This window comes from Mus musculus, chromosome 15 (genome assembly GCF_000001635.26).
Source record: "Mus musculus strain C57BL/6J chromosome 15, GRCm38.p6 C57BL/6J".
In the NCBI taxonomy this organism is placed as follows: Eukaryota; Metazoa; Chordata; class Mammalia; order Rodentia; family Muridae; genus Mus; species Mus musculus.
The window spans coordinates 87,724,844-87,750,959 of record NC_000081.6 but is presented as its reverse complement, the minus strand read 5'-3'; the positions used below and the strand labels follow the sequence as shown (position 1 = coordinate 87,750,959).

Here is a 26,116-nt window from a genome sequence, read left to right as displayed (position 1 = left end):
GTCTCTCTGTTCTTCCACAGGACTTGGGTTTAATTAATACCCAACACCTACATAACAGCTCACAACTCTATATAAGTCCTGCTCCAGGGGATCCAGCGCCCTCACACATATATTCACACAGGGAAAAACACCCATTCACATAAAATAAAAATAAATAAATTATTAAAAATTATTTTAAAAGGAAGAATGTTTGCATCTATGTTCATCAGGGATATTGGCCCATACTTTTTTTTTAAATGTTATTTTAATGCTATCTTCACTTGGTTTTGTTATCAGGGCAACGATGGCTTCAAAGAATGAGTTTGGAAGTTTCCCTTCCATTTTTTGGAACCTTTTGATAGGTGTTGGTATTTTTTCTTCACAGTTTGTAAAATTTGGCCAAGTCTCCCTGTTCCGGGTCTTGATATATATGGAGATTTATTGTTGCTTTGATATCATTGTTTGTGATAGCACCCTATAAGTTGCTTATATCTTCTTGACTTAGCTTTGTTAGGTCATCTTTGAAGACATTTATCCATTTTTTCCAGACTTTACAGGTTTATTGGAATATAATTTCAAAGTGTCCCATCATGGTCCTCTGAATTTCACCGGTCTCTACTTTTACTAATTTGGGTCCATTTCAGTGTGGAAAGTCCTTTGCCAATCCTATTTAACTTTTTAAAGAAACGACTTTTTGTTAGGTTGACTTGGGATTATCTACTTTGTCTCTACTCCATGAAAGGTTGGAACAAGGAAAATAGATCCCTATCTCTCACCCTGAACAAAATCAAAGAAGAATGGATCAGAGACCTCAGCTGACCTGAAACTTCCAAATTGCTGGAGGAAAACACAGAAAAACCCTTGATGATGTGGGCACAGTATTTTTCTGAAAGAGACTGGAATTCTGCAGTGAGGTGAAAAGCTGGATTAAAAAACCTGCACAGCAATGTAAATGAGCAGTAGGGCAAAGAGGCAGACTGTACAATGGAAAGAAAGTTTTACCAACCATGTATCAGACAGATTAACATGAAAACTGAAAAACAAACAAACAAACAAACAACTAACAAATGGGCTAATGAGACGAGAAGGCAGTTTGAGTGTGCTGGATAGTTTTATGTTAACTTGACACAAGCTAAAGTCATCAGAGAGGAGGGAACCTCATTTAAGAAAGTGCCTCCATAAAATCTAGCTATAGGCAAGCCTGTAGGGCATTTTCTTAATTAGTGATTGATGGAGGAGGGCCCAGTCCATTGTGGGTGGTGCATTCACTGGGCTGGTGGTTCTGGGTCTACAAGAAAGCAGGCCAGTTAGCAGCATCTCTCCATGGCCTCTGCATCAGCTCCTGCCTCCAGGTACCTACCCTGTTTGAGTCCCTTTCCTGATTTCCTTCGATGATGAACACTGAATGGCAGTGTAAGCCAAACAAACCCTCCCCCACCACAACCTGCTTTGGCTATGGTGTGTCATTACTGAAATAGTAACCCTAAGCAAGACATGCAGCCTTCAAAGGGAGAGATGAAGTGGCCAATTTAGCCACCAGGGAAATGCAAATGAATGCTGGTATGAGATCCTGTCTCACCCCAGTTGAACAGCTATTCTGAAGGAGACAAAGAACCACAAGTGCTGGAGAGGACGCTGGAGAGGATGCTGGAGAGGAACACTTCAACACTACAGGTGGGGGCGAAAACTCGGGCAGCCACTGCAGAAGACAAGACTGGAACTACTACTCTTGGGTATTTTCCCTCGGACTCCAAGTCAACACACCTCAGAGGTGCTTTCCTCCTGGCCACAGTTAAGGCAGCACTAGTCATAATGATCAGGAAATGGAGCCAGGACTATCAGGAAATGGCACACACACACACACACACACACACACACACTCACACTCACACACACTCACACACACACACACACACACACACACACACACACACACACACACACATTCTTCACACAACTTTATTCATCCACAAAGAAAAATAAAATTGTGGCATTTGCAGGAAAATGGAGGCAACTGGAGATCACTCTGCTAACTGAAACAAGACTCGGGGGGACACATACTGCAGCTGATGAGACAGCCCAGTGGTTAAAAGCATATACTGCACATGAACAGTTAGTCTCTGAGCATCCACACCAGGGAGCTCACAACCATGTGCACCTCTAGTTCCAGGGGATCTGATGCCTCTGGCTTCCTTGGGCATCTGCGCCCCCACACACATATCCACATACAAACACACACAATTAAAAAAAATCTTAAAACAACAAAATTACATGTTTCCTCTCATATGTGGAAACTACTCTCTGATATGAAAACATCTAGCTAGGAGACATGGAAACCATAAGATGAGAGGAAGAAATCGTCAGGAGGGATGTGGGTGTGAGGGGAGGAAGGATAATGGGACAAGTTATTAGAAAACAGAGGCGGATGATTATGGAGAAAGAAGGTTATAATGAGGGAGCTTAGGAGCTAAGGAAGGAAAAGTGGGAAAAGGAATGTATAAGAATGAAGTATAATGGTTCATAGGCATGATAAACGCTCTAGTGAAACTTGTTACTTTATGTGCTAATAATTTAGAATAAAATAAATTCTTTGGTATAACAATTTAAAAACAAAACAAACGAAAGTAAGATTTAAAATATAAAGATGAGCCAAGGCAGAAGCAGGTGGATCTCTACGTTCAAGACGAGCCTGGTCTACAGCATGAGTTTCAGGACAGACGGGGCTATGGGGAAATCCTGAATCGAACAAACAAAAATCTAACCAACCATGTAGAATACAGAGATGAATCTATGTACGTTTTCAAACATAAATATAATCAGAACACACTGTATGAAACTCTGGAAGGAAAAATAAAACCTATGCAAACATAGATTGCAGAGATGGCTGAGTGGTTAAGAGCAATGGCTGCTCTTCCGGGAGACCTGGGTTTGGTTCCCAGCACCCACATGGCAGCTCACAACCATCTGAAAATCAAGGCCCTCTTCTGGCCTTCACGGACACAGCACACACATGGCGGTAGACAAACTTACAGACAGACACTCATGTACATTCAGTAAATTCTAAAAATAAGAGAGAGATGTATCAACTCAAGCAGCAGACAGAAAGACCTAGATGATGCCTAAGATCAAACCCTCCTGCTTACTGAGCCAGTGGGGGAGGGGACGAAGAGATCAGCATTGGCATTATAAAAGTGTTCTGGGCTCATTCAGTGTGCCTGGCATCCTGTGCTGATGCTGGGCTTTTCAGAGCCATAGAATAAAACACTCTGCTCTTGTTACTGAGTATCTAGTGCCTTTCTTTCTTTCTTTCTTTCTTTCTTTCTTTCTTTCTTTCTTTCTTTCTTTCTTTCTTTCTTTCTTTCTGTCTCTCTCTCTCTCTCTCTCTCTCTCTCTCTCTCTCTCTCTCTCTCTCTCTCTTAATGAAGCAAGGGCCCACATTTCATGTCACATTTAGTTTGACGAGGTAAGCTGAACCCTTGTGGTCGTCTGCTACTCAGCCACGGAACCTTTTTTTTTTTTTCTTTTTTCTTTTTTTTCTTACTGGCTCTGTGTCTCCCCAGAACAGTTACTGTAGGACAATGGTCCAAGATCTTCTGCTTTTGTTTCTATCCCACCAGATAAAGGGAAGGAACTTTCTCTTCCTTCATTTGTTTCTCTAGACAAGGTATTGAGATCCACAGGCCAGGCTGTATCACCCAACCCAGCTTCTGAGGGCTGAGTTCTGGAATTTCTCCCATGGGCTGCTCTGTCCTCTGAGACGTATTCACTAATTCTTACAGTGCACTTCTTCCAGGGAGTACTCGCTCTGGAGACTGCTTACAGCAGCAGCTTCTTCACCACTCAGCTCTGGGATCTTCTGTAATATCCAGTCACCAAAAAACAGGCACTGTGGATCTCACCTCCCTTTCTAGGCCTTGAGGAGCCTCAGATACAATACAGGGATGCCAAAGATCTCCAGAGAGACCTTGGGGCTGGCTTGTAAACCCTTCAGGGAGATGACTGTCATTCTGACAAGGCTCCTCACATACATGTTGGATTCAGAGGGACACTGAATGCTCCTTCCCAGTGAGCACTGGCTGAGGCCAATTGTGCTTCATGGTTCATGGTGTCCCCAGCTTGGATACTGCTGATGCAGCTGCTCACAAATTACAGAGGCAGTATGACAAAGATTCAAGGTCCATTTCCACATTCAACCTAGTGTTATAGGATGGCCACTGTAGGGCCTGACCTCCAAGGCCAGGACCTTTGGATTGGAACTCTGCTTAGCTAACCGCAAACCATTCTGGGATTGAATAGAAGGCAGGGTGACTGGCAAGATTCTGGGAGAGCACCCTAGTCTGCACTACACCCGACGATGGGACCACACAAAGAAGGACCTGCAAGGCTTCTCTGGGCTCATGTAGTTGGGGCTATGATGAGTTTTCAATGTCAGGCTTTGATAAAGGAGGCTAGCCAGAGGGTCTAAGAGCCAAAGATTTATGGCTGGCTGGGACCCTGCTACCATAGTTCCAAGTGTCTATGACTCATATGTCACTGACTGTCACAGTTGTCATTTCAGCAATATGCCGTCTGTGTTCCATGTGTGTGCCTACTATATCTGACTTGTAATTAGGCATGCCCAGAACTGGTTACAAATCTCACCCTCCAGGGTCCTAGACCTTTAGCTACATCAGAACTTGCTTTTCCACTCACTCTAACCTAATATCCCTCTTCCCAGCTGTCCAGCTGAACACCAGCCCCTCCTGGTCCCATATGTTCCCAGGTATGTGATGAATATCTACAATCCCTATCTATTGGGCCAGCACAGTTCAAGGTCTGCCTTTTCAGCTAAGACCCGAGACAAAATGTCCTGCATATACAGGGACAGAGAAACCTGATGCAGAGCCCAAACTGTATGGGGACAAGCAGGTGGCAGCCTAGCATCCTTCTGCTTGGTATGGACAGAAAGTCACAGGAGGCTGGACTGACAGTCTTCAGGCATCAACATATGCCAATACTCTCACAAATGTCAGACACGTTATGAGGATTATGATGTCCCGAGAGGCTGTACTCAAGGACAAAGTAAGGGCAGACCATGGAAAGAAGGTAGGTATATAGCAACGCTTAGCATATACTGAGTTATGTTTTCAGACAGTAATCTGTGGCCACCTGATGACCTGATCACTGGTGGTGACTGCTCACTAGTCCCTCTGGCCCTTCCAGGTATAGCCCAGGCTTTCAGTGCTATAGCCCTAAGATACAGCAAGGTCCAAGGGGGTGGATAATGGCAGAGTCCACATGGACCCAGAGTGTCTGCAGTTTGAGGACCTTGCAACAGGGAACACACTGTGGCACATGGCTTCTTCCATGGCCAGGAAGAGTCCCAGCACTGTCCTGCTCAGGGTTGCAGTATAGAGAGGTACCTGGACCAACAAAAAGTCCATGGTAGAGTCACCTCCACACACAAGCCCTGGAACAGTGCCATGTTGGGACATATTTCTACCATGTCATGGTGTTTGAAGGACAGCCAGCCAGACCTCAGGAATGGGCAGGAAGTCTTCCTGGCTCTACACGGCAGGCCTGCTTCTCCATTTATTTGAGCACAACATGCTAGGTTTGGGCCATGACAAACACCAACTTCCCACCCTGATAACAGGGCCCATGAGACCTTTCAGGGCCTCCTGGAGTGTTGAGATCCTGCTGGATATCAAGTTGACCTGTACATGTCCTATGAGTATCAGGCATGACTTGTGCCTGTCCACCTCCTGTTCACAGTCATCAATTTGGTCCTATACTACCTGGCCACACTTTCTGCTTCATCAACAAGATACTACAGAGGACTCTTTACCCAGATATCCACCCCTGTCAGTAGCTGAAGCAGTCCTGACAAGGTCTTCAAGCTGAACTCACGGCATGCATGTCGGAGGACCTCAGTCCACCTTGACATCATAGGTACCTGTTCACTCTGACTACAATACCCTCTTTCTTGAAGGTCAGACCTGACACCACATCAGTGGTGGTGCTGAGCATTTCCCTGACCCCATCAACACTCTAGACAGAGAGGTCATCTCTGTGCCCATATCCTAAGCTCCAGCACGTGTTGACCACAGTTCCTAGGATGATGCTGTTGTTGCTCTGTTGGACAGGAACTGAACTTAGAGGTAAAACAACCTTTGTCAGCAGAGGCGAGCCCTGTCCTAATCTAATTTCTGTTGTTGTGATAAAAGATCTGGACAAAAAACAATTTTATGGGGAAAGGCATTCTTTTGGCTTACAATTCCAGGTCACAGTTCATCGCTGTGAATATGTCAAAGCAGGAACTTAGGGCAGTGGGTCACATCACATCCACATTGAAGAGCAAAGGGAAATGAGTATCCAATGCCCAATTACTTGTACTTAGCTTAATTTCCCCTCGTATAGAGTTCAGAACTCGGTTTCTAGGGAGTAGTACTGCCCATAGTCGACAGGATCTTTCCACACCAATTACCTGTTTTAATACAATCCCCTATAGACACAACCATAAGCAAACCCAATGTAGACGACTTATCATGGAGACTCCTCAGATGATTCTAGGTTGTGTCAAGTTGACAAGACCAATAGTCACAAGCCCAGTCATCAGGCCTTCTTAATGAGGAGCACTATGGGACTCCAGGGACTGGCACCTATGTCACTCATCCTGGCATAGGAGTCCCAGGTTCAAGATTCATGAGACTTCCCTCTATAACCAGTCTAGGCAGAGTGATGGCTCCATGCTCCCACCTGAGCAGAATATTTTGGTTTAGTCAGAGCCACCTCAAGGGTGTGGGTTGCTGTTGTCTTCATGATGCGAGGCTGTTCTGGGTTTTTAGACCTGAACACTGATGGTAATATCTCTAAGAATGATTCTAGTGAATCTTGAGGCTGTTGATTTGGAACAGTCAACTCATGCAAGATGGAGCTTGCAGCTCCTTTCTGAGTGAAGGATAACAGTGTGGTGACATATGGACATGGCTCCTATCAAAGGACATGACTTGGGCACTTCTATGGCCTCAGGGCTGGTGAGAGTGCTGCAGCTGATCACCCTCTCTAACTTGACAACAAGGTTTGCCTTCGATATGCCCACAGCAAAAGCACCATGCAAAAACAAGCTTTCTGCTCTGCCATGAGTCTGACTTGGGCTATCCTCATTAAGAGTTTCATGAGCCAATGTGGTGAGGGTGTGTCTGTCTCATGAAGGTGCACGTTGCTTTGAGAGGAAGACCCCACGGGAAGTCCCTGTAAAATCAGGAAGGCACAAGGAGTGGAATTCGGCAGCAGCCGATTCCCTGCGATCTCATTTCTTTTCTGGATTGTTCCATCTCCTGAAGGAAAACAGAACTCATAAGGAGCCGAGGTTTGACACCTGTCAAGCCTCAGATCCACAGAGAACTGACAGAGTTTGTGATTCAATTGAAAAATCATAAAACATGAGTTGACCATGGGGGCACATGCTTTTTATTGCAGCAATCACAAAACACCAGAAGGATGGACCAAGGTGTGTTTGTCTCAGACACCCAGTGAGAGCTCTGGAGAGTGGGGAATCAGGATGTTCAGGACCCTGACCAACTCAGACCTTTTGTTTATGTCTGGATGATAGAGCACATCTGGCCACGCTGGCAGCAGCATCTCCTTTGGCATTGAGTTCTGCTGGTGTCCACCCACGCCTTGTCTAGCCTTAGCCCAAATTCACAGCTTATTTGAATCTAAGACAGCAGTTTTCAACCTGTGGGTCTTGAACCCTTGGTGGTGGGGTCACATATCAGATATTTAGCAAAATTACAGATATGAGTAGCAATGAAAATCATTTTATGGTTGGAGGTAATAATTTATGACCCAAGAGAGAAAGACCAAAGTAAGAAGCCACCAGAAGCAAGCAGAAGCAAGCAGCTGTCAGGTGGCACTTCTCCAGACCATTTCCTGCAGTGCTAGTGCCCAGAGGCACTTCTGGGACAATTTGATGCTGGCTCAAGGGCTGTACTAAAGGGTTGCAGCATTAGGAAGGTTGAGAACCACAGGTCTGAGGCATCAAGTCCCAATACCATGGTGACCACCGGGCTTCAGAGATGAGAACCAGTATATCTTTTTATGACCTTCCTAATCTTTTCTGGCTCCCTCTTACTTTGTTCTTGATGATCTGAGCTACCTGACACACAACAGGGCCAAGGGTAGCCTCTTTCCCAGGGCAGTGCGTACCTTCTAGGCTCAGTGCTGTGCTGCAGATTGTTTTTTGGCTTCCTTATACCTCTGTTTCCCCAGGTCCAAACATATCTACATCATCAGTTACTAAAGAACCAGAAGGTGGTAGCCCATGTTGAAAAAGACAATAGGTAATGTTCTGAAATGTCTCTGTCCCTCCTAACATTCTGGAGTGTCTCTGCTACACTTGATGTTCTGGGGTGTCTCTTCTCTGGCGACTCTTGCAGTCTTGGGGCACTTAATAGGGAGTCCAGCCTTCAAACCTTCATGGCCAAGTGGATCCACTCTAGACTTGCTAGCATTTTATTAACATCTGGGAGAGCAGTAATTGCCAGTTGGCAAAAGACCATTGTCTCCAAAAGAGAAGTCTGCCTTCCTCCAGAGGCACCATGTCCTGATGGGATACCAAACAGAGAGTTCTATACCCACCACTGTGACTTAGCTCCAGAGAACATGCATTGGGCTACATGAATGCTTTAGTGGGATGAGGGCAAGAAAGGTCAGCCTGCAACCTGCCCTGCTCATTTGACCCAGGGGAGAAAGACCAAAGTAAGAAGCCACCAGACGCAAGCAGCTGTTAGGTGGCACTTCTCCAGACCATTTCCTGCAGTGCTAGTACCCAGACGCACTTCTGGGGCAACAGTTTGACTGTGGGCTCAAGACAACAGAGCCACTGAGTAGGCATGAGATCATTTTGAAATCGTGTAGACTCTAGCTCAGCACTCACAATGACTGTAGTGGACTTGAAAGGGCACATGGCAACAGGGACTGCTTTACCTCAAAATAATAGGATAGGCATTTGCTGAAAATGGTAACAGGGCTCATTCAAAGGCCCTGGGTTGTTTCTGAAGTCAACACACAGGAATATGGGGTACCATGTGCACTTTGATAGTATGCTAACAACTGGATGAGGGTTCTGATGGGTCACTGTAGACAGCAAAGATGTTTCCTGCACAATGAACCTTCACAGTGACAGAACTGAGTATGGAGTCATTTGTACTTAGATTCAAAGCATCCCGGATACCATCTCTGGCTGATGGTGGTTTCAGGAACACCATGGAGCTACCTCCTGCCCTTCCAGGCTGGTTGAGAATGCAGCGGGACACTCATGGTTTGTGAGAGAGTTAGGTCAGCTCTGTATTTTCAGACAGGTGTTTAAGGTAGTTAGCGTAAGTAAGCTGGGCTCTAATGCTTAGGGCTACCTAAATAGAAATTCCCCAACATACAGTAGCAGAAGCAACTGCAGGTTTCAGGAAAGGCACTGGGCTTAGGAAAGGCACTGCCTCCCACTCCCAGGACTGCTCTACCAGTTCTCCAAAGGTGGAGCTACACCATAGCCAGCTTTGCTTTGAGTCCAGTGGAGACCTACAGTAAGCAGCATCACCCTGCCACCTGAGGGCCAGCACTCATCTGCAGGACATAAAGCTCCTCTCTCAGGAAGTGCCAGTGACCGAGGGTTATCTCAGAATAGCCTTTCTCAACAACCAAAGACAGGCGCTCTGGAGATTGACCAAGACCCAGGGCCACCACTCTGTAGGCAGAACTCAGTATAGGTCTGCAGCCTCTAACTGCCCAATGGCAAACGGCAGCCCTGATAAAATTAGCAAGTAACGTCTCCACACACTTATAAAAATGGGGTGTGATCACTGAAGCAGTACAGAGCCCACCGGGACTCAGAGCTATGTTCAGGAATCGTAGGAGGCCCAGAGGAAGGCCTTGGGCTTGCTCGAGGAATCTGCCCACAGTTATTCATCCTTCCATCAAATATTTATTGATCTTCCATAAACAAACTCCTTAATAAGGAGAGAACCAGAGAGGAGTGGAGGCTGATTCTCTTCTCAGGGAGAGGGCTCTTTATGTGCAGCTAGTCTTGGAGACAAGCTGAGGTTGTGTGGATGTCAGAACGCCACCTGGGCCCTCATGTCTCTGTGACTGTACACAGAGATTGCACCAGATTACTCTTGGTACCCTCTAGAGGGATGACCTGTCTACCCCTGATCTTGTTGGTTCTAGCAGATGTAATCAAGGCTAGATATAGTCCCACTGGATTATGGAGGACCCTAACCTAATGACTGGTGTTGTTACAAGGGTAGAATTCAAGGTTTGAACACAGATCTAGACAGGACAGTTAGAAACAGCTTCATAAAGCCAGAGGCAGAGACTGAGATGGTGCAGTCATGAGCCAATGAATGTTATGGCCACCAGAGCCTGGGCAAGATGGGAAGGGTCTTCCTCCCCAGAGGCTACTAAGGGAGTTAGCTCTGTGTACACCCTCATCTCAGAGGAGTTTTGCATTTAGAGCTGTTACAAGATAAGTTTCAGCTGTTAGGAGCCATCTATCCATCTGTGCCAAATGGGTCTCCCACATTATCACTATATGAATCCCACAAAACCAGGCAGGACTCAAGTGCTACAGGCCCTTGCATCTGAGACGAGTTGGGGTGTTGCTGCTAGATTAGATTAGCATTGACCACCTCAGGGTCTCTATGTAGTATCTTGAAGATGGGTCAACGGTTATGTTTGGCTGAGACTGAAGCCCAGCAGGCAGGATGCTCAGAGTAGTAGTTGTCAACCTGTGGGTCAAACACCAACACCAACACCAACAAAACACCCAGAGCCAGATGGTTTTAGCACAGAATTCCACCAGACTTTCAAAGAGGAGTTAAAACCAATGCTCCTCAAATTATTCTATAGAACGGAAACAAAGAAACATTGCTAAATTCATTTTATGAGGCTCCAGTCACCTGCTACACAAACCACACAAAGACTCAGCAAAGAAAAAGAATTACAGATCAATTTTCCTCATGAACATTAATGCAAGAATACTCAATAAAATTATCACAAACTGAATCCAAGATCACATCAAAAAGATCATCCACTATGATCAAATAGGCTTCATCCCAGGGATGCAGGGATGTCTTAACATATGGAAATCTGTCAATATAACCCACCACATAAACAAACCGAAAGCAACACACACACACACACACACACACACACACACACACACACACACAAACACACACACACACGTGCACGATGATGAAAAAGTCTTTGACAAAATCCAACTCTTCTTTATGATAAAAGTCTTGGAGAGATCAGGGACACAAGGGACACACTTAGACATAATAAACCCAACAACATACAGCAAGCCTACAGACAGCATCATAAAATTAACTGGAGAGAAACTTAAAGCAATTCCATTAAAATTGGGAATAAAACAAGGCTCTTTATTCTCTCCATATCTGCTCAATATAGTACTAGAAGTTCTATCTGGAACAATAAGACAACTAAAGGAGATCAAGGGGATACAAGTTGGAAAGGGAGACGTCAAAGCATCACTATTTACAGATGATATGATAGTGTACATAAGTGACCCCAAATGTTCTACCAGGGAGCATCTATGGCTGATAAACACCTTTAGGAAAGTGGTTGGATATAAGATTAACTAAAAACAAAACAAAACAACCAAAACCAAAAAACAACAAAACCCCAAAACAAACCAATCAGACAAAAAAACAAAAACAAATAAAACCAAAAATTCCATAGCAGATTCTATGGAAAAATATTGGCATTGTGTGTGTGTGAATGTACCTGTGAATAAAAGCAGGCGTGATGCATGTGTGTGCACATATGGGAGTAGTATGTACATATATGTAATTGCAAGTACGATATATACATGTATGGATCATGTGTGTATGCAGTCCATGTGCCTGTGTGTACACATATAACTGAGATAGTACACATACATGCATTTGAGTGAGGTATGTGTATGAATGTGTATGTTTTGGGGGGCGTATATCTGTGTACATGCAGTTATAGTGTATACTAGCTAGAGAAGCCATCTGGCAGTGGGACCCTATGACCACAGAGGCATGCCAAGAAGAGTTGTTAAGTCTGTGGATTCGTTACTCGGCAATAGAGAACTAATCCACCCAGCTCATGAGGAGCTAGCTTCTTACATTTTAAATTGGAATAATGATGTTAGGTGTGAGCATAGTGAGCTGTCACACCCCTAACTTTAGCCTCCTATCCCACTTAATTGACTGTCAGCAGTGAAGATGGTACCTGGTGAGGCCTGTGGGCCTGACATCTTTCCTCACAGGATCCACAGCAAAGGATCTTGGAGGGACAGAGGTAGAGGCTGAGGCACTCTGCATACCTCCAGGAGTACAGATCCTTATGGGAGCTAAGACAGGGTCTTAAGGGCAGGTATCTGGCTCACCTTTGCTATCTTGGATCTTGAGTCACAGGTTCAAGAATAAAAGCTTCCAGCCCAGTGGTGAGCCTGGGGATAAAGGATGGTGGGAAATGTCTTCTGATATCTGTGGCCCCATGAGTTTGCTGAGCCTACAATCCACAGTCGTATAGCTGGGATCTGTGTACCTCACTGAGAGAGCTATACCTCAACCTACAGAGGGGCCAGTCAACTGAGGTGCCCTGTTCTTCTAAGAGTTGAGTTGACAGTAAGCACTATGCTCCAGGCCTTTAGTTCACATGCCTTCCTAAATGAGAACCCCTGCCTCTGCAACACTCCAGAAGGGAACTCAGTTTCCCCAGTAGGCAGAGCTGGTGAACTTTGATATCAGGCCACTTATAGATCCAGCATGACCTACCTATTGTCCCTCCTATTAGCCTGATCTTCACGGAATCTTGGGTACCGGAGAAGCAGGTTTTTCTCCTCTGTTTCAGGATGGATGGAGACCATAAGCAGGCCCTTCATGGTGATGTGGGCCTTGGTCACTATAGGCGGAAACCATTTTCCCCACCACTTACTCTTACACACTCCCACCTTGACTATGGAGTAAGGTTCCAGCCTCAGTAGTAACCATAGAGTGAGAGGATGGGGCAGAGCTTTCCCTGGGGCACATGCTTTCCATGTGATCCGATGCTGTACCTGCAGTGATATATGGACTCATCTCCATCTTATGCCTCAGGAGGTAATCAGCCACACCCTGGACTAGGTCAGGTTCCAACCTCCCCACACCTTGATACCTTTGAAATGGCACAAGGGGCCTTGACAAGTGAAGGACATGCGTCATGACTTGGCCTCTTACCCTTCGGTCTGCAGCCATGATGCAACTCTGCCTCTCCTGTCTCTGCTGGAACAGAGCCTGTGTAACACCTGGTCCCTCTGTCAGTCCTGAAAACAAGACTCAGCCAACATCACTGAGGGCTACTGAGGCTGCTCAGCTGTTAGCTGGCCAGACTTATGAACCCTAAGACCAATGGTGACAGAACTAGAATCAGACATGCCTCCTGTAAGGCACCTTGGTGCCCACCACTGTAGCCAAACCCTCCTCAGTTACATGGTCACTCTGCTTCTATAGTCTGCCATCAACGTGACCACTTTCCAAGGGTCCTTCTCATATCCCTTTCTATGCAGGACGGCCACTAGGGGTGGTACGGCCACCTCTTTGTGGCTAGATTCCAGGGTCCTGAGCAGAACACAAGGTGGAAAAGAGATGTTATGATCCCATCAAGCTGGTCTCCACCACACTGCAGGGCATCAGAAGAGGGCTTCTGAGGTCAGGCTGGTGAGATGATGCAGGGAGAATTTCCATGGATGGAAGACACAACATCTGTATGCCCACTGTAGCTGTTTCCCTGAGACACTGTTAAGTATCTCATGATATTTAATCATGAGTCCTTTTAAACCAATGGATTTTAGTATAGTCACAGGGCCAGGCAATCACTCCATAGTCTGATTTAGCTTAATTTTGTCTCCTCAATGAGACAGCACACCATCAGCCATTACCCATTTCCCTATCTTTGTGGTCTGCTCAAACTGGACATTTTATAGAGGCAGAGGCATTCAGTAGTATGTTTTAGTTAGGGTTTCATTGCTGTGAAGAGGCACCATGACCAAGGCAACTCTTATAAAGGATAACATTTAATTGGAGCTGGCTTACAGGTTCAGATGTCCAGCCCATTATCATTACGGCAGACAGCATGGCAGAATCCAGGCAGGCAAGGTGCAGGTGGAGCCAAGAGTTCTGCATCCGGATCTGAAGGCCACAGAGGTTTTCTTCCTCAGTGGGTGGACCTTGAGCATAAGACTTCAAAAGCCACCTGATGCACTTCTAACAAGGCCATACCTACTCCATCAAGACCACACCTCCTAATAGTGCCAAGTATATTCAATCCACCACACAGTACTCAGTGTGAGGTGCGAGATGTACCACATGGGAGCAAGCATCAGCAGCCAATCTTCTTCACAGCTGCCGTTACTTACTCACCAGCCACTGATGGACACCTGACCGTCTCCATCTGTTGGCTCTTTCAACAATGCCTCGATGAGTAAGTGTGCACATGTGTGGACAGCTACTCCTCTTTTGTGGGTAGAAAGACATAAGGAGGGGACCTTTGGATCCTGTGCCAACTCTAGGCTAGAGCAATGGCTATATGGGTTCCAAGTACCATAAGCACTTGTGGTTATCCAGATGGATATTGCCCATTTGCCTTCCAAAAGAATGATGGGCTTTTATCTACTAGTATCTTCCAGAAGGTCATAGAGGTCGTTGGAAGGAAATAGAACCAACCGTAATGTCCCGATGACTGATGCCTCGTTTGTCTTTTGATCAGCTATTGTCTGAGAAGAATCTCCGCATTTCTTGTGCATTCCTGCCGTGTATTGTGGGAATTCGCTATTCACATACCTTACCCCTTTTCCTCTGGGGAACTGTCTTTGGACCACATGGTAAGCCTGCTTGTCAGCTGTTCCAACCCATCTCAAGATTACCACGGCTCTTCCTGTGATTTTTTTTTAAAGCTTTATGATGGGTTACAGATCAAAATGTTTTCAGTAGAACATATATTTGGCACACTGATTGTTTTGAGGGGGAGGGAGGAGTGAGTTAAACCAAGGTTGCTATACATTGTAGACATATGATCTGCTATGGACTTGTACCTTCAGCCCATAGGTTCCTCTCCCCAGGATATAGGTTTGTGGTACTTGCAATGCTTGGCAGCTGCAGTGTGTAAGCCATGCCACAGAGCCAGGCTGCAGGAGAGGTCGGGTGCACTCATGCATCTGCCGCTTGTAGTACTTCCTGCATTCATAGGGAACACTGCAGCTCACCGTCTCAGGGAGCATGCACTGTGGGTATGGATTGATTTTGCAGGCTGGGTTTGAACTTGCAGCCTCTTCCTCCCTCTGAACTTACTTCAGCGCTCATCTGTGCTTTGTCTTTACCACCTCTGTCTCATTCCATTCTGCAGTCCCTAGGGAATTTCAGCTGGGACACAGTATGCGGTAAGGATCCAACCTGACTTTTCCTGAAAATACTAAGATTCTCCCTGCAATCGCTGATGCTCTGAACCACGGATGTGCCCCAGATACAATTCTTAGGAACCCTTCGCTCCATTTCAGGGACATATGGTTTGTTCCATGGCTGAGGAAACAGTGATAACAAACACTAACCACTGCCAGGCTTTAATTAAGAACCTGGGACTTGGTCTACATGATTTTCACCTCATCTCATGAGGGCCAGTGGCAGAAGCCAGGGCTCAGGCCTGGCTGGAGTCTCAAGCTCAGAACCAGGTACCCACACATAACCTTTGGGTCATGTGTGACCTTTGGGTCCATGCCAACTTTGAAGTCACATGTCTTCTGTGGCAGGGCAAGGACATGTATCCCCCTCTGACTGAACTACAGTGATAAAGTGTAAAACCCTTTGTAAAGTCTCAAGGGATTTCCTCGAACACTTAATGGGAGTAACAGCATCAGATGTGTGAGTGAGCACAAGTGAGCCCTTCCATGGCTTTAGCTAAAACTGGAGCAGCTGGGTCTGGTCTATGGATTGCTGCTTGTCAAACACTATAGGGTGTGTATGGGCACATAACCCTCCAAACTAAATACAGTGGTAGTAGGTCCAATCTATTACTTCTGAAGCATTGAGCTGAGTTTCTGATGCTCATTAAGGTTTCATTTCTCATCTCACATATTCACGGCCTTGGGTCTGGTTTTCAAGAATGTCCAATGAGTGATCAGAGGTGGTGGCCTAAGCTCCTACCTAAATGGCTTCCCTCCAGGCCTGTACCTGCCTGCGGGACAATTGATACCTCTGGTTTTACATGGACACAGCACAAGGCAAGACCCACTCTGAGGCCATTGGTGCTGTTCAGTTGCATTTCACTATTTACCAGTGTAATTACTCTGTGCCTGCTGCCTTTCAGGTACATTGGCTACAGGGGAAACTCCATTTTTTTTTTTTTTTTTTGGATACAAGTTATTGCGGTCTTTTATACTACGTGAATTTGAAATATTAAAGTATAACTTCATCCCTCCTATAAGCCCTACTTTGTGGCCACTGGCTTTGTCTTACTTTTCAAAGACTGCAGAGTCCAGGATATGGTGGTTTCTTATAGGTGCCACTGGCAAAGGCATGCTTGGGGCAGGAACCCAGATGTGTCTACAGTGCCTCAGGGAGCTGAGAACTCAGGCCCCAAGGGTACTCAGCTGGGTGAGTCCTATGCCCAGCATAGCCGAGTCACCAGCCTCAGACCTTGCAGAGACGAGTGCTGTTGCCTTTCCATTCTCGAGGACACACCTGCAATCAGGACTTCCAAGGCTCCCAAATAAGCCCGGGAGTTTCTCATGTGTCTCAGTATTTAGGTGGAAGAGCCTGCATGCTAAACGTGCCCATCAAACTCCCTCATCCTAGAAGGTTTCCAGGAGAATAACATTTCTCCCCATTCTGTTATATGTTTAGTAATTTTCTGCACAGAAAACACAAAACAAAACAAAACAAAAAAAAACCCCAAAAACCAAAACCCATGCACGCATCCAAAGCCCCGGGATCCTGACGACTGTGGCGGAAGCTCCTGAGTGTATAAACAGTCTAAGTGCGAGCCTGACATCCTCTCCCTAAATTTACTTTCGGGCCTTAAAAATGTGGGCTAAATGGAGGTTAAAAAAATCATGTCTATATAAGATTATCAAAGGTAGAGCAACCAATTCCAGGTGTTTCTTTTTAGGCTAATTAATTTTGATGCTTTTTTTTTCTTTCCTTGGAGAGTGGTTATTTATTTTAAATTAATTAATTAGTTAATTAATTTTTAAAACACTTTTCATTGTTTCTGATTTGTAACGATACCCCCCACTCACACCAGAACATTGTTTACTGGGCACACTGAGTTCTTTCTACTTCATCTTAAATGGGACCTGAATTCCATGGGTGACTGCCCAACATACTGCCCAGTTCAGACATCACATCAGGTGATGACTCACTTGTGGCACCAACCCTGGGGGTAGCATCTTGCTTGTTCTATCCGCACACAGATGGAGGCCCTGAGAGCCAGGTCACCTCTGAGTTAGACTGTGAACTGCTGCATGGCAACTTGGTTTCAACTCTCTGTGGCCTTAAGGAAGCACAGCTCCTGGTTTAGTTTGGAAGGAAGGCTGGCACACCTCTTCTGTCTAGGATGATATTTTTGTGGAGATTTTGAAAATAACACATTAGCAACATCCTTGTTCATACACCAGTTTCCACAGGTAATGGCAAAAGCCTCTGTGGGAAGGTGTGCTTCACAGGACCTAGGCCCTGCTTCTCCCTACTCCAGCTCTTTCTGGCAATTATTCAGACCTAACAGATGCACATAACTCTCAGATTCAAAGCCCAGTGTTATCTCAACTTCAATTCTGTTCATTCCATCTGCAATCATGTTACCTCATCTGTGTCCCTGGCATGCTTGTCATCTGTGGAGGTCCCAGATATTACTCTTTATTTTCACTTCATTGAACTACAATGCACAAGCAAATATATGTCATGAACTAACTGTACTGATATATGACATCATAATGTTCCAATTTCTTATATCTCACTTTTTGTTTTCCTTTCGTTTCCATAACTTGGTATAACTTTATCTTCACCTTAAACTCTTCCTGTGTTGCTTAGAGTGCCTTTGGACAGCTCTGGACCATTGCTATCTTGAACAACTGACCTGGACAGTCTTTGCTTTTTAAATAGAGACAACTGGTCCATTTACATGTACTGTTTTTACAGGCAAGGTTCCTGCCATACGTAATGCTCTGTAATGGCTTCTGGCTACCCTTCTCTCCTGGATCCACTCATTTTGCACATCTCCTCTGATCCTTTTTTGCTTCTTTTATTTGTGGTGCTTTATCAGAAAACAGGCTTAGTTCTATTGGTATTTTTAATGCCAATAAAATCAAGGAGTCCATTTCCCAAAGGACAGAAGCCATCCTGGAAACCTTTGACCACAAAGAGGAATGATCCTGCACTGAGGATGGGCTGGCGTGATCCTTCCCACACTGCTGCTGGTTGTTCTCTGGCCATCCTTAATCAACCACAGGTGACACTAAAGCATCATTTACATAAGGGGAGCTTTGCATAAGTCAGAGCAAATCAAGGAGCAGGAATGGGAGTTTGCATGCAACTGTGTAGCAACGGGGTGGCTTCAGGCTGGAGATCTTCCTGCCTCGGTTTCCTTAGTGCTGGGGTTTTAGGTATGTGTCCATCATGGCCTGTGACTGGCGTCAGTGGTGGGCATCAGTCTTCCCTCACGTGAACTTTTTCATCTCCTGATTTCCGAGTCTCGCTTTATTGATCTTTTATTCACCTTTGTGGGAACACTATGTGGGGTTATACATTCCCAGTCATGGAAACTGCTCCTAGTTACTACCTTTGTCCAAAGCAATTAGAAATAAGGCTGAGTCCACGAGGGAGATTGTGTTTTGGCCTATCTCGGTGAAAGTCCTCTCATCTTCTGGCTTCAGGTATCCCTGGGCTCACAAGACTCTGTCTGCGTTGGTTCTGTGAATCTCGCTCTTCCATCTTCCCTTTCTTCAGTGTCATCTAAACAGCTGTCACACAGGTTTCCTTCATTCATCCAAGCCAGGCATGTCCTGTGATGGCAGATCCAGTTGAGTTCCTGCCCTAGCTGGGACTTACTTCTGCCTGGGGGTGAGGGGTGGGGTGGGGATAGAGTGTTTCTTTCTAACACCATACTTCAGCCATAGGCTCATCTTTTTACTTCCTGATGTCAGGGTTCTCCCAGGCAGCACCCCTACTCTCAGGCTCTTTGTCTCTTCTCTGGCCTCCAAATCTGCCACCTCCCCATTTCGTTCCACTTTGCTGTTTCCCGTCTTTAATATTGCTCTCACGAAGTCGTTTCCATTTTCTGTGGTGACAATTCTATTATTTGTAGCTTCCGATACACATTTGAATTCTGCTCTTAGGTCCTCAGTGTTTTTTGCATGTGCTACAAGTCTCTGTGGGAAAGCATAAGGGCCTGTCTTTAGTCCAGGCTCTTCTCTGCCACGCTATCCTGGAATAACAGACATGGCCATGTTCAACTCCGGAGTCTCCAGCCAACACCTGAGGCCACCAGTGTGAGCCCAGTGGGCTGCTCCAGGGTTGCCTGGGCCTCTCTTCTGGTCACACTTCTCATAGATGGAGCTCAATTCACCAAGCTCCAGTCTATGGCCCGAGTCCACCAGACAGAGAGCAAAGCTGCCCTACATTCCAAGAAGGCTTGGCTGCCAAGTCTTCAGACTCTCTCTGCTCCCTTGGGTATGGACTGCTGTGTCCTCTTCCAGGCTGGACCTGGGTATACACTGGGAAATGTAAAGAAACACTTCTCGTCATGTGATCACCAACAGGTTCTTGCTAGTCAGAGGTGGCCTCAGGGTAGGGTTCTTGCTATTACAAGGTTGGGTTCTGCTTCAGCTCTGTAGTTTCACTTCCTTCAGAGGTCAGAGAGCAGATAGGATGACCACAGACTCTGAGCTCTTTGTTTCTGCTCCACACAGGAGGCTCTGCCCACCACATAAGTATTGCCAGCGAGCTCTCTTGAGCCCACCATTGCTCCACTTGCTGGAGCAGGGTTCCTGTGCCATGTCATCCACTTTCCTGTCACCTCCATCCTCACGTGTCCCAATACTAAGCCCACTAAGAGGAAGATGTCCTAAGGTTCTTTTGTACTGTGACTAATTGTCAAAGCATGGTTCAGAGGTGACATGGGCTGTTGGCTCTTCTGAGGAGCTCAAGGACATCTGACATGGGGAGTCTCTTCTTACTCTTAAGGCTTGACAATATTTTGAGTTCTTATTTCAAACCTCCTTGCTAACTGGAAGCTGGGCAGAAGATGAAGCTGGCATGTTGAGTCCAACCACGACATTAATTTACAAATCATGGCTGCATCTCCAAGGGCTTAAGATTCCTCTCCCTCTAGTTACTGAGAAGTCCCACTTCTCCCATAGTGAAAAAATAAATTCCAGGCTCTCTCACCTCATCTTTGAAAACTAACCTACCATTTGGCTTCATGCCCTGTGAGATGGCCATGTATACATAGAGCAGATCCAACCAGATCCAAACAACACGCTGGAGAGATACAGGTACACAAAGAGTAGTCTGACCATTCCCAATGCATGAATGCTATCACATCAAGAGAAGGCTTCCCAGAAGAGGCTCCTTCATCCTACACAGCCACTGGGATGGGAGCATCCGAGAATATGTGGGGTGTAAAAGGGTAATAACCTTCCCTACCGAGATTCCTCATGTCTCAGAAGCCTTTTCCTTCTACCTTTCCTTTCTTATCCCAGTAACTGGAGAGGAGAGCTAAGGGAACCCTCCTGCCTTCTCCAGACAAGAAAACCAAGGCTTAGGAAGCCCAACTGCCACCAGACACCTACCCAGAGACATAGAAGTGTCAGTTCCCCAGGCTATGAATGTCTGAGTCTGACCTAGAAGGGTCATCAGTCCCAGAACAGGGCTCTTCTCTTAAAATGTGCCTAGGTGTTATTATGTATGCTGCAGGCTAAGGCTGAGATTTATGTTCCAGTGCAGGGGATGGGGCATTTATGGGGGAGATCTGCAAAGTCATCTATGCTGTTGCTGCTGCTGCTGGGGCTTGGGCAGAGGCTGTCCTAGGACTTGATGCACCTGCTGAGTGTCTGACTTAACAGAGTTGACATTTAAACCAATGTGGATAGAGGCACAAATCCCTCAATCTCATTTTTAAAGATATATCACAAACACTATTGGTGTTTTATGTCAAGTTAGAATAATCTGAAAGGAGGGAAAAGCCTTCATAAGATCAGGCTGTAGGGCATTTTATTAATTAGTGATTGATGGGGAAAGTCTCAGTCCATTGTGGGAGGTACCCCCCCCCCCCCCGGGAAGGTGGTCCTGGGTTCTATAAGAAAGCAGGCTGAGCAAGCCATGGGGTGCAAGCCAGTAAGCAGCACCCTCCATGGCCTCTGAATCAGCTCCTGCCTCTAGGTTCCTACCCTGTTTGAGTTCCTGTTCTGACTTCCTTTGATAATGTGACAGCTATTGTTGGTTGTCAACTTGACTATACCTAGAATGAACTACAATCCAGAAATGAAGGGCATGCCTCTGATCTGCATCTTGAGGCAGGAAGCCATATGCCTTTAATCCAGATCTTGAGGTGGGAAGACACACCTTTAATCTGGGCCACACCCTCTCCTGGAAGCCTATATAACCACAATAGAAAGAAGGAAGGTTTTGTTCTTCGTTATCTTGCCCCTGCCTTGCTAGCACATCCATTCCTTCACTTGGCATTGGAGCCTACTTCTTCAGGATTCCAGCATATACAGAAGACTGGCTGAGACATCCAGCCTTGTGGGACTGAGCAACTACTAGATTCTTAAACTTTCTGCTCATAGCTAGCTATTGTTAGATTAATTGGACTGCAGCCTGTAAGCCGTTGTAATTCCATTTATGTGTGTGTGTGTATTATATATATATATATATATATATATGAATGAGAATCATTCCATCAGTTTTGAGAATCCTGACTAATACCGTTGATGTTGAAGATATTGAAGTGTAAAACAAATAAACACTTTTCTCCCCAACTTGATTGCTGTGTTTTGTCATAGCAATGGAAACCCTAACTTAGACAAACACCTATGCTGAAGGCTCATATTTCATCACCTCCATAGCACACAGAGGCCACTGCAAAGGGTCTGCCACAGGCAAGGCTACTCCTGCTCACTCAGCTCGCAGAACTGGCTAAGGACAGGGGGTCAGATATGTATATCTAACAATGAGGACCAACTCAGGGAGCCTGGGACTAAGGGATAGCCTGGCTCAGGGTCAGAGCTCAGGAAGGTGTGAGAAGGCATGGCCCCAACAGCTTCCATAATGAACACACAGATGCTAACTTTATCTTCCAACTTTATAGTCAATATCCTGGTATTTCCCACATAGCTGAGACCTGCATCTACTTCTGGCCTTAATAAAAACATCATTTCTACTTAAGAGAGTCTACAGCCAAATTAAAACAACACAAAGAAACATACTAGGAGCACTCAGCCAGCATTACCTGCCAAGATGGAGTTTGGTCCCTTCCTGGGGGAAGCAGGGTTACCTGTTGGGGACTCATGCCTGGCCCAATAGGTATCAGTGGCTGGAATTGTCACATCTTAGGGTGGTCAACTGGGTATCAACTTCACTGTGTACAGGGAAGCCTATTCGAGTTGACCATTCTGGGTTCTACTTAAGAGATGACTTTAGGACCTTTTCACAGGTCTCTAACACAACTTTCTGGAACATTCCACAGCCTGCTTTCCTCAAATCTAGGGGGTAGCTAGGCCATAGAAGAGGGTTGGTCAGGACACGGGGCCCTATGAAGGTGCTTCACCTTTTTCATGGCTATAGCAAGCACTCAGAATTGTGAAAGGATGAGGCCTGAGGGGGTGCCATTTCTGAAAGAACAAGATCTCACTTCTGGTGGGGACTCTATCCCCGGCTCCCATGGGTGAAGGACATTCCAGTCAGGAGCCCCCTGCCTCCCTCAGCTGTGTCTGGGTGACACAGTACTGCAGCACTGGGGACAAGTATTGCCTTACCTATGTTCTCAGCATTGCAGTAGATACCGAGATAATTACTAATATTCACCGAACACCAAAGAGTGAGCCCTCTGGAGACCTGTGAGGGTTCTTTCAACACCTTCTTAACACAGGGGACCATGTGCTGAATCAGCCTACATCCTTAGCTTCCAACATACAACCAATGCACCTGGGAGATGAGGAACGGGACGGACAGGGAAATAGAATTGGGAAGACAGGAACACTCAGAGCATGTGGGCCAGTTTCAACAGGGGCAAAAACTATATTTCCCTGGCCCTACTCTTGGTCTTGGAACACCGTCCTTAAATAGAGCCTGACCTCTCATCTTCACCTCACTGGAACACTTAAGCCATCCCGGTGCTACTTTCAGGCCTGCTCAGTGCCTGCCCAGCTGTTGATCACCTCCACTATCATGAGGAGTGCCCTTCCTGTGACAGTGAGTTCACCCTGTACCCACCTGTGTCATATGACAGGCTCTGTCTTCCACTCTGCACTGAGCCAGTTCCCCCCAGTTCTGACCATTTGCCGTTTATGCATTTAAAAACAATTCAAAGAACAACTGCTTTAAGGAAAATTGAGATGAATGCAGACCAATTACGGGAAAGAGGGACCAGCCGTAATGCCTCTCCTCCTGAAAAATGCCAACAGAAATAACGTAGCTCTGTCAAACCAATCTCCTCTGTTTGTTTGTTTTTGTTTCCGGGCACATATCCGCCAGGAGCATGAAGGATGTCTCTGCTTACAATACTACTTGATGCAGCACCACCATATACATTTTTGTTTGTGCACGGAATCCATTAAAATGTCCAGCTATTACCGTGGTGATGAACAGGGTGACTCAGACGAGCAGAGAATGGACCGCGCACTGATCCGAGTAATGACTGTGGTCTTTCATCACTTGTGCTGAACAAAGCTGGGTTAGGGCGCAGGCACCGGGCTCCTGCAGACTGGGTCTGCAAGGACCGCCTCAGTGCTCACACCACTTCTTAATTCAGTCTGCTTTGTCCTTGTGAGGACGTCACGTCCAGAAAGTAGCTAAATCGATCTGAGGTGCAGGGATGCTGGGCGAGAGGCCATCTCTGCTCCAGGGTCGCAGGCAGGATTTTCTCCTCCTCCTGTTCTGTGACGTTCCTTTTTGGCAGTCTGCCTGTGGGAAGTATTTCGTCGTGCATGGTGGTTCTTTTTACCCTGTATGTCGGGCTCCTCCTCTGCCCATGCTCCTGGTATGTCTGGTTCTTCTCTACCTGCAAGATGTCACAGGTACCCTCTGATCGTACTGGAGGTGGGGGCCACAGCCTCTAACCTTTGGCCTAGGTTGGTCCCTGCCAGTAAGTTCTATTGGTAGACAAGAGAACGGATCTACTTCCCAAGGGTTGGTTCTTTGGGTCTTCATGTACTCGGCCTGTGGCACTGGGACTAGGAGAGTGCTGGGAGCCAAGCAGGTTTAAGAAAAGAATGTCAGTGCGGTCAGCTTAGGTCAGCTGCATGGACGGCGACTAACTGACTCCCTCTAGATGTAGAATTCAAACAGAGAATCCACACAGAAACACCCCGATGCCCACTGAAGGCAACCAATCACCATGACCCACTCTTCTTGCCCCTGTGAGATGCAGTGGGGTCACATAGGTGTTCCCTGTGGTGCCACTGACTAAGTCAGGCTGTCCCAGGGGAGCACTGTCCCTTGAGATGAGCTCACACAACACTTCCTTTCCAGTTGTGTCCCCCTTGTGTTCCGAGGGAGGATTCTAGATCCTTGGCCCCACCTTCTTGGCCTCACCTTCGATAGAGACCGTGTCAGGGAGGGTCCCACCTGCTCCTTTGATTACTGGCTAGACACAGCCCACATATATCTCTTGACACAGTCTTTCTAGCAAGGTGGCTTCTCGAGGCCAGGGGACATTGGGAATCAGGCCCAGCTCAGGAGATATCTGGAATCAAAGATGTAGATGTCATGGGGAGTGGCTTAGTGGTGGTAGGAGCAGGTGACGTGTGTGTGTGTGTGTGTGTGTGTGTGTGTGTGTGTGTGTGCATTCATTGAGCAAGTGCGTGTGTGGTACAAGGTTGTGCTCCCCAGTCTCAGCTGTGTGTAATTAGCTACCTGGGAGAATGAAGAGTATTAAATCAAGAAAAGATGTGACACCCTGCATACCATGTTCCCAAAGTCTGGGTTTCAGAACTAGGGAGTTGCCTGCACATATAGGTAGAATATAAGCTGCAGAGATTCCCAGCATCAGACAGAGGGAGGAGGATCATATGGAACAGGTAGCAGGACTGGGGGACAATGGAACTTCCTGGCATGGCTTTACTGTAAGGAGTAAGATAGCCATAGGGTCCCAGAAGGTACAGACAGGGCCAAGGGCTCCCTAGGGTGGCTAGACTGGAATCCCCTTTGCTGCTCACATGTGACTAGTCACTTGGAAGCCAAGGATCTCCCTGCCAGGACACTTCTTCACCTTCTTCTGTATGAAGGGGACTTCATACAAAGCTAGGTATCCATCCCACTACACAGGCTGGCTTTGTTCTCAAGGAGCCTGGGCTCTGACAGCAGCTGCTACAGTGCTCACTGCTTGCTGTGTGGGGATGGAAAGTGACCATAGATATCCCCAGAAGCAGCCAGGCCAGAATTCACTCCACATCTATCCTGTTAATGCCTATGTCACTTCATAGTGACACAGGGAATCTGTGTGCAGTATACTCTATGCCTTCCAGGTTCTCTGATCAAGGTTGCTGCATTGACCCTACTGTGCAGACAAACTGCTTACCACTCAGGAAGCCTCCGGCACGGCTCCTGTGCACTCATTCTAGGAGAGGCCCTTCCTGGCCACCTATAAAATCAGCTGTCTTGGGTGCTGGGTGAGGGGCGGGATCCAAGGTGGACATGCTTCCCTGCCTGCGAGCTTCCTGATTCAGCTCAGGCTTCACCCCTTAGAAGTCCTGCTGAGTGTACACGTGAGGGTTCCCATTGCAATCGAGTAGACCTCTGGAGATGGCGCTGCAGTGCCTGCCGATCCATGGTGGGCAGGAACTAGAACACAGATGAGGAATGAAGTCCGGCTGAAGCAGCCGTATGACTCCCATCCTCAGGGATTGAGTTCTTAGAAA

General features: G+C 46.5%; 1 protein-coding gene across 6 annotated transcripts in view; it reads right to left on the bottom strand.

Moving 5' to 3' along the window:
* The window catches only part of Tafa5 (TAFA chemokine like family member 5), a 215,146-nt gene that overhangs the window by 8,405 nt on the left and 180,625 nt on the right, over window positions 1-26,116 (bottom strand). For 2 of the 6 annotated variants that reach the window (XM_006520260.3, XM_006520261.3), the window contains exon 4: window positions 365-24,258. The exons of the other annotated variants lie outside the window; for them this stretch is intronic. In XM_006520260.3, the coding sequence (XP_006520323.1) occupies window positions 24,001-24,258 (258 nt within the window). In that variant the 3' untranslated portion in view covers window positions 365-24,000. Of the gene's footprint in view, window positions 1-364; window positions 24,259-26,116 lie in introns of those variants that run through there. 6 annotated transcript variants of the gene reach the window in all.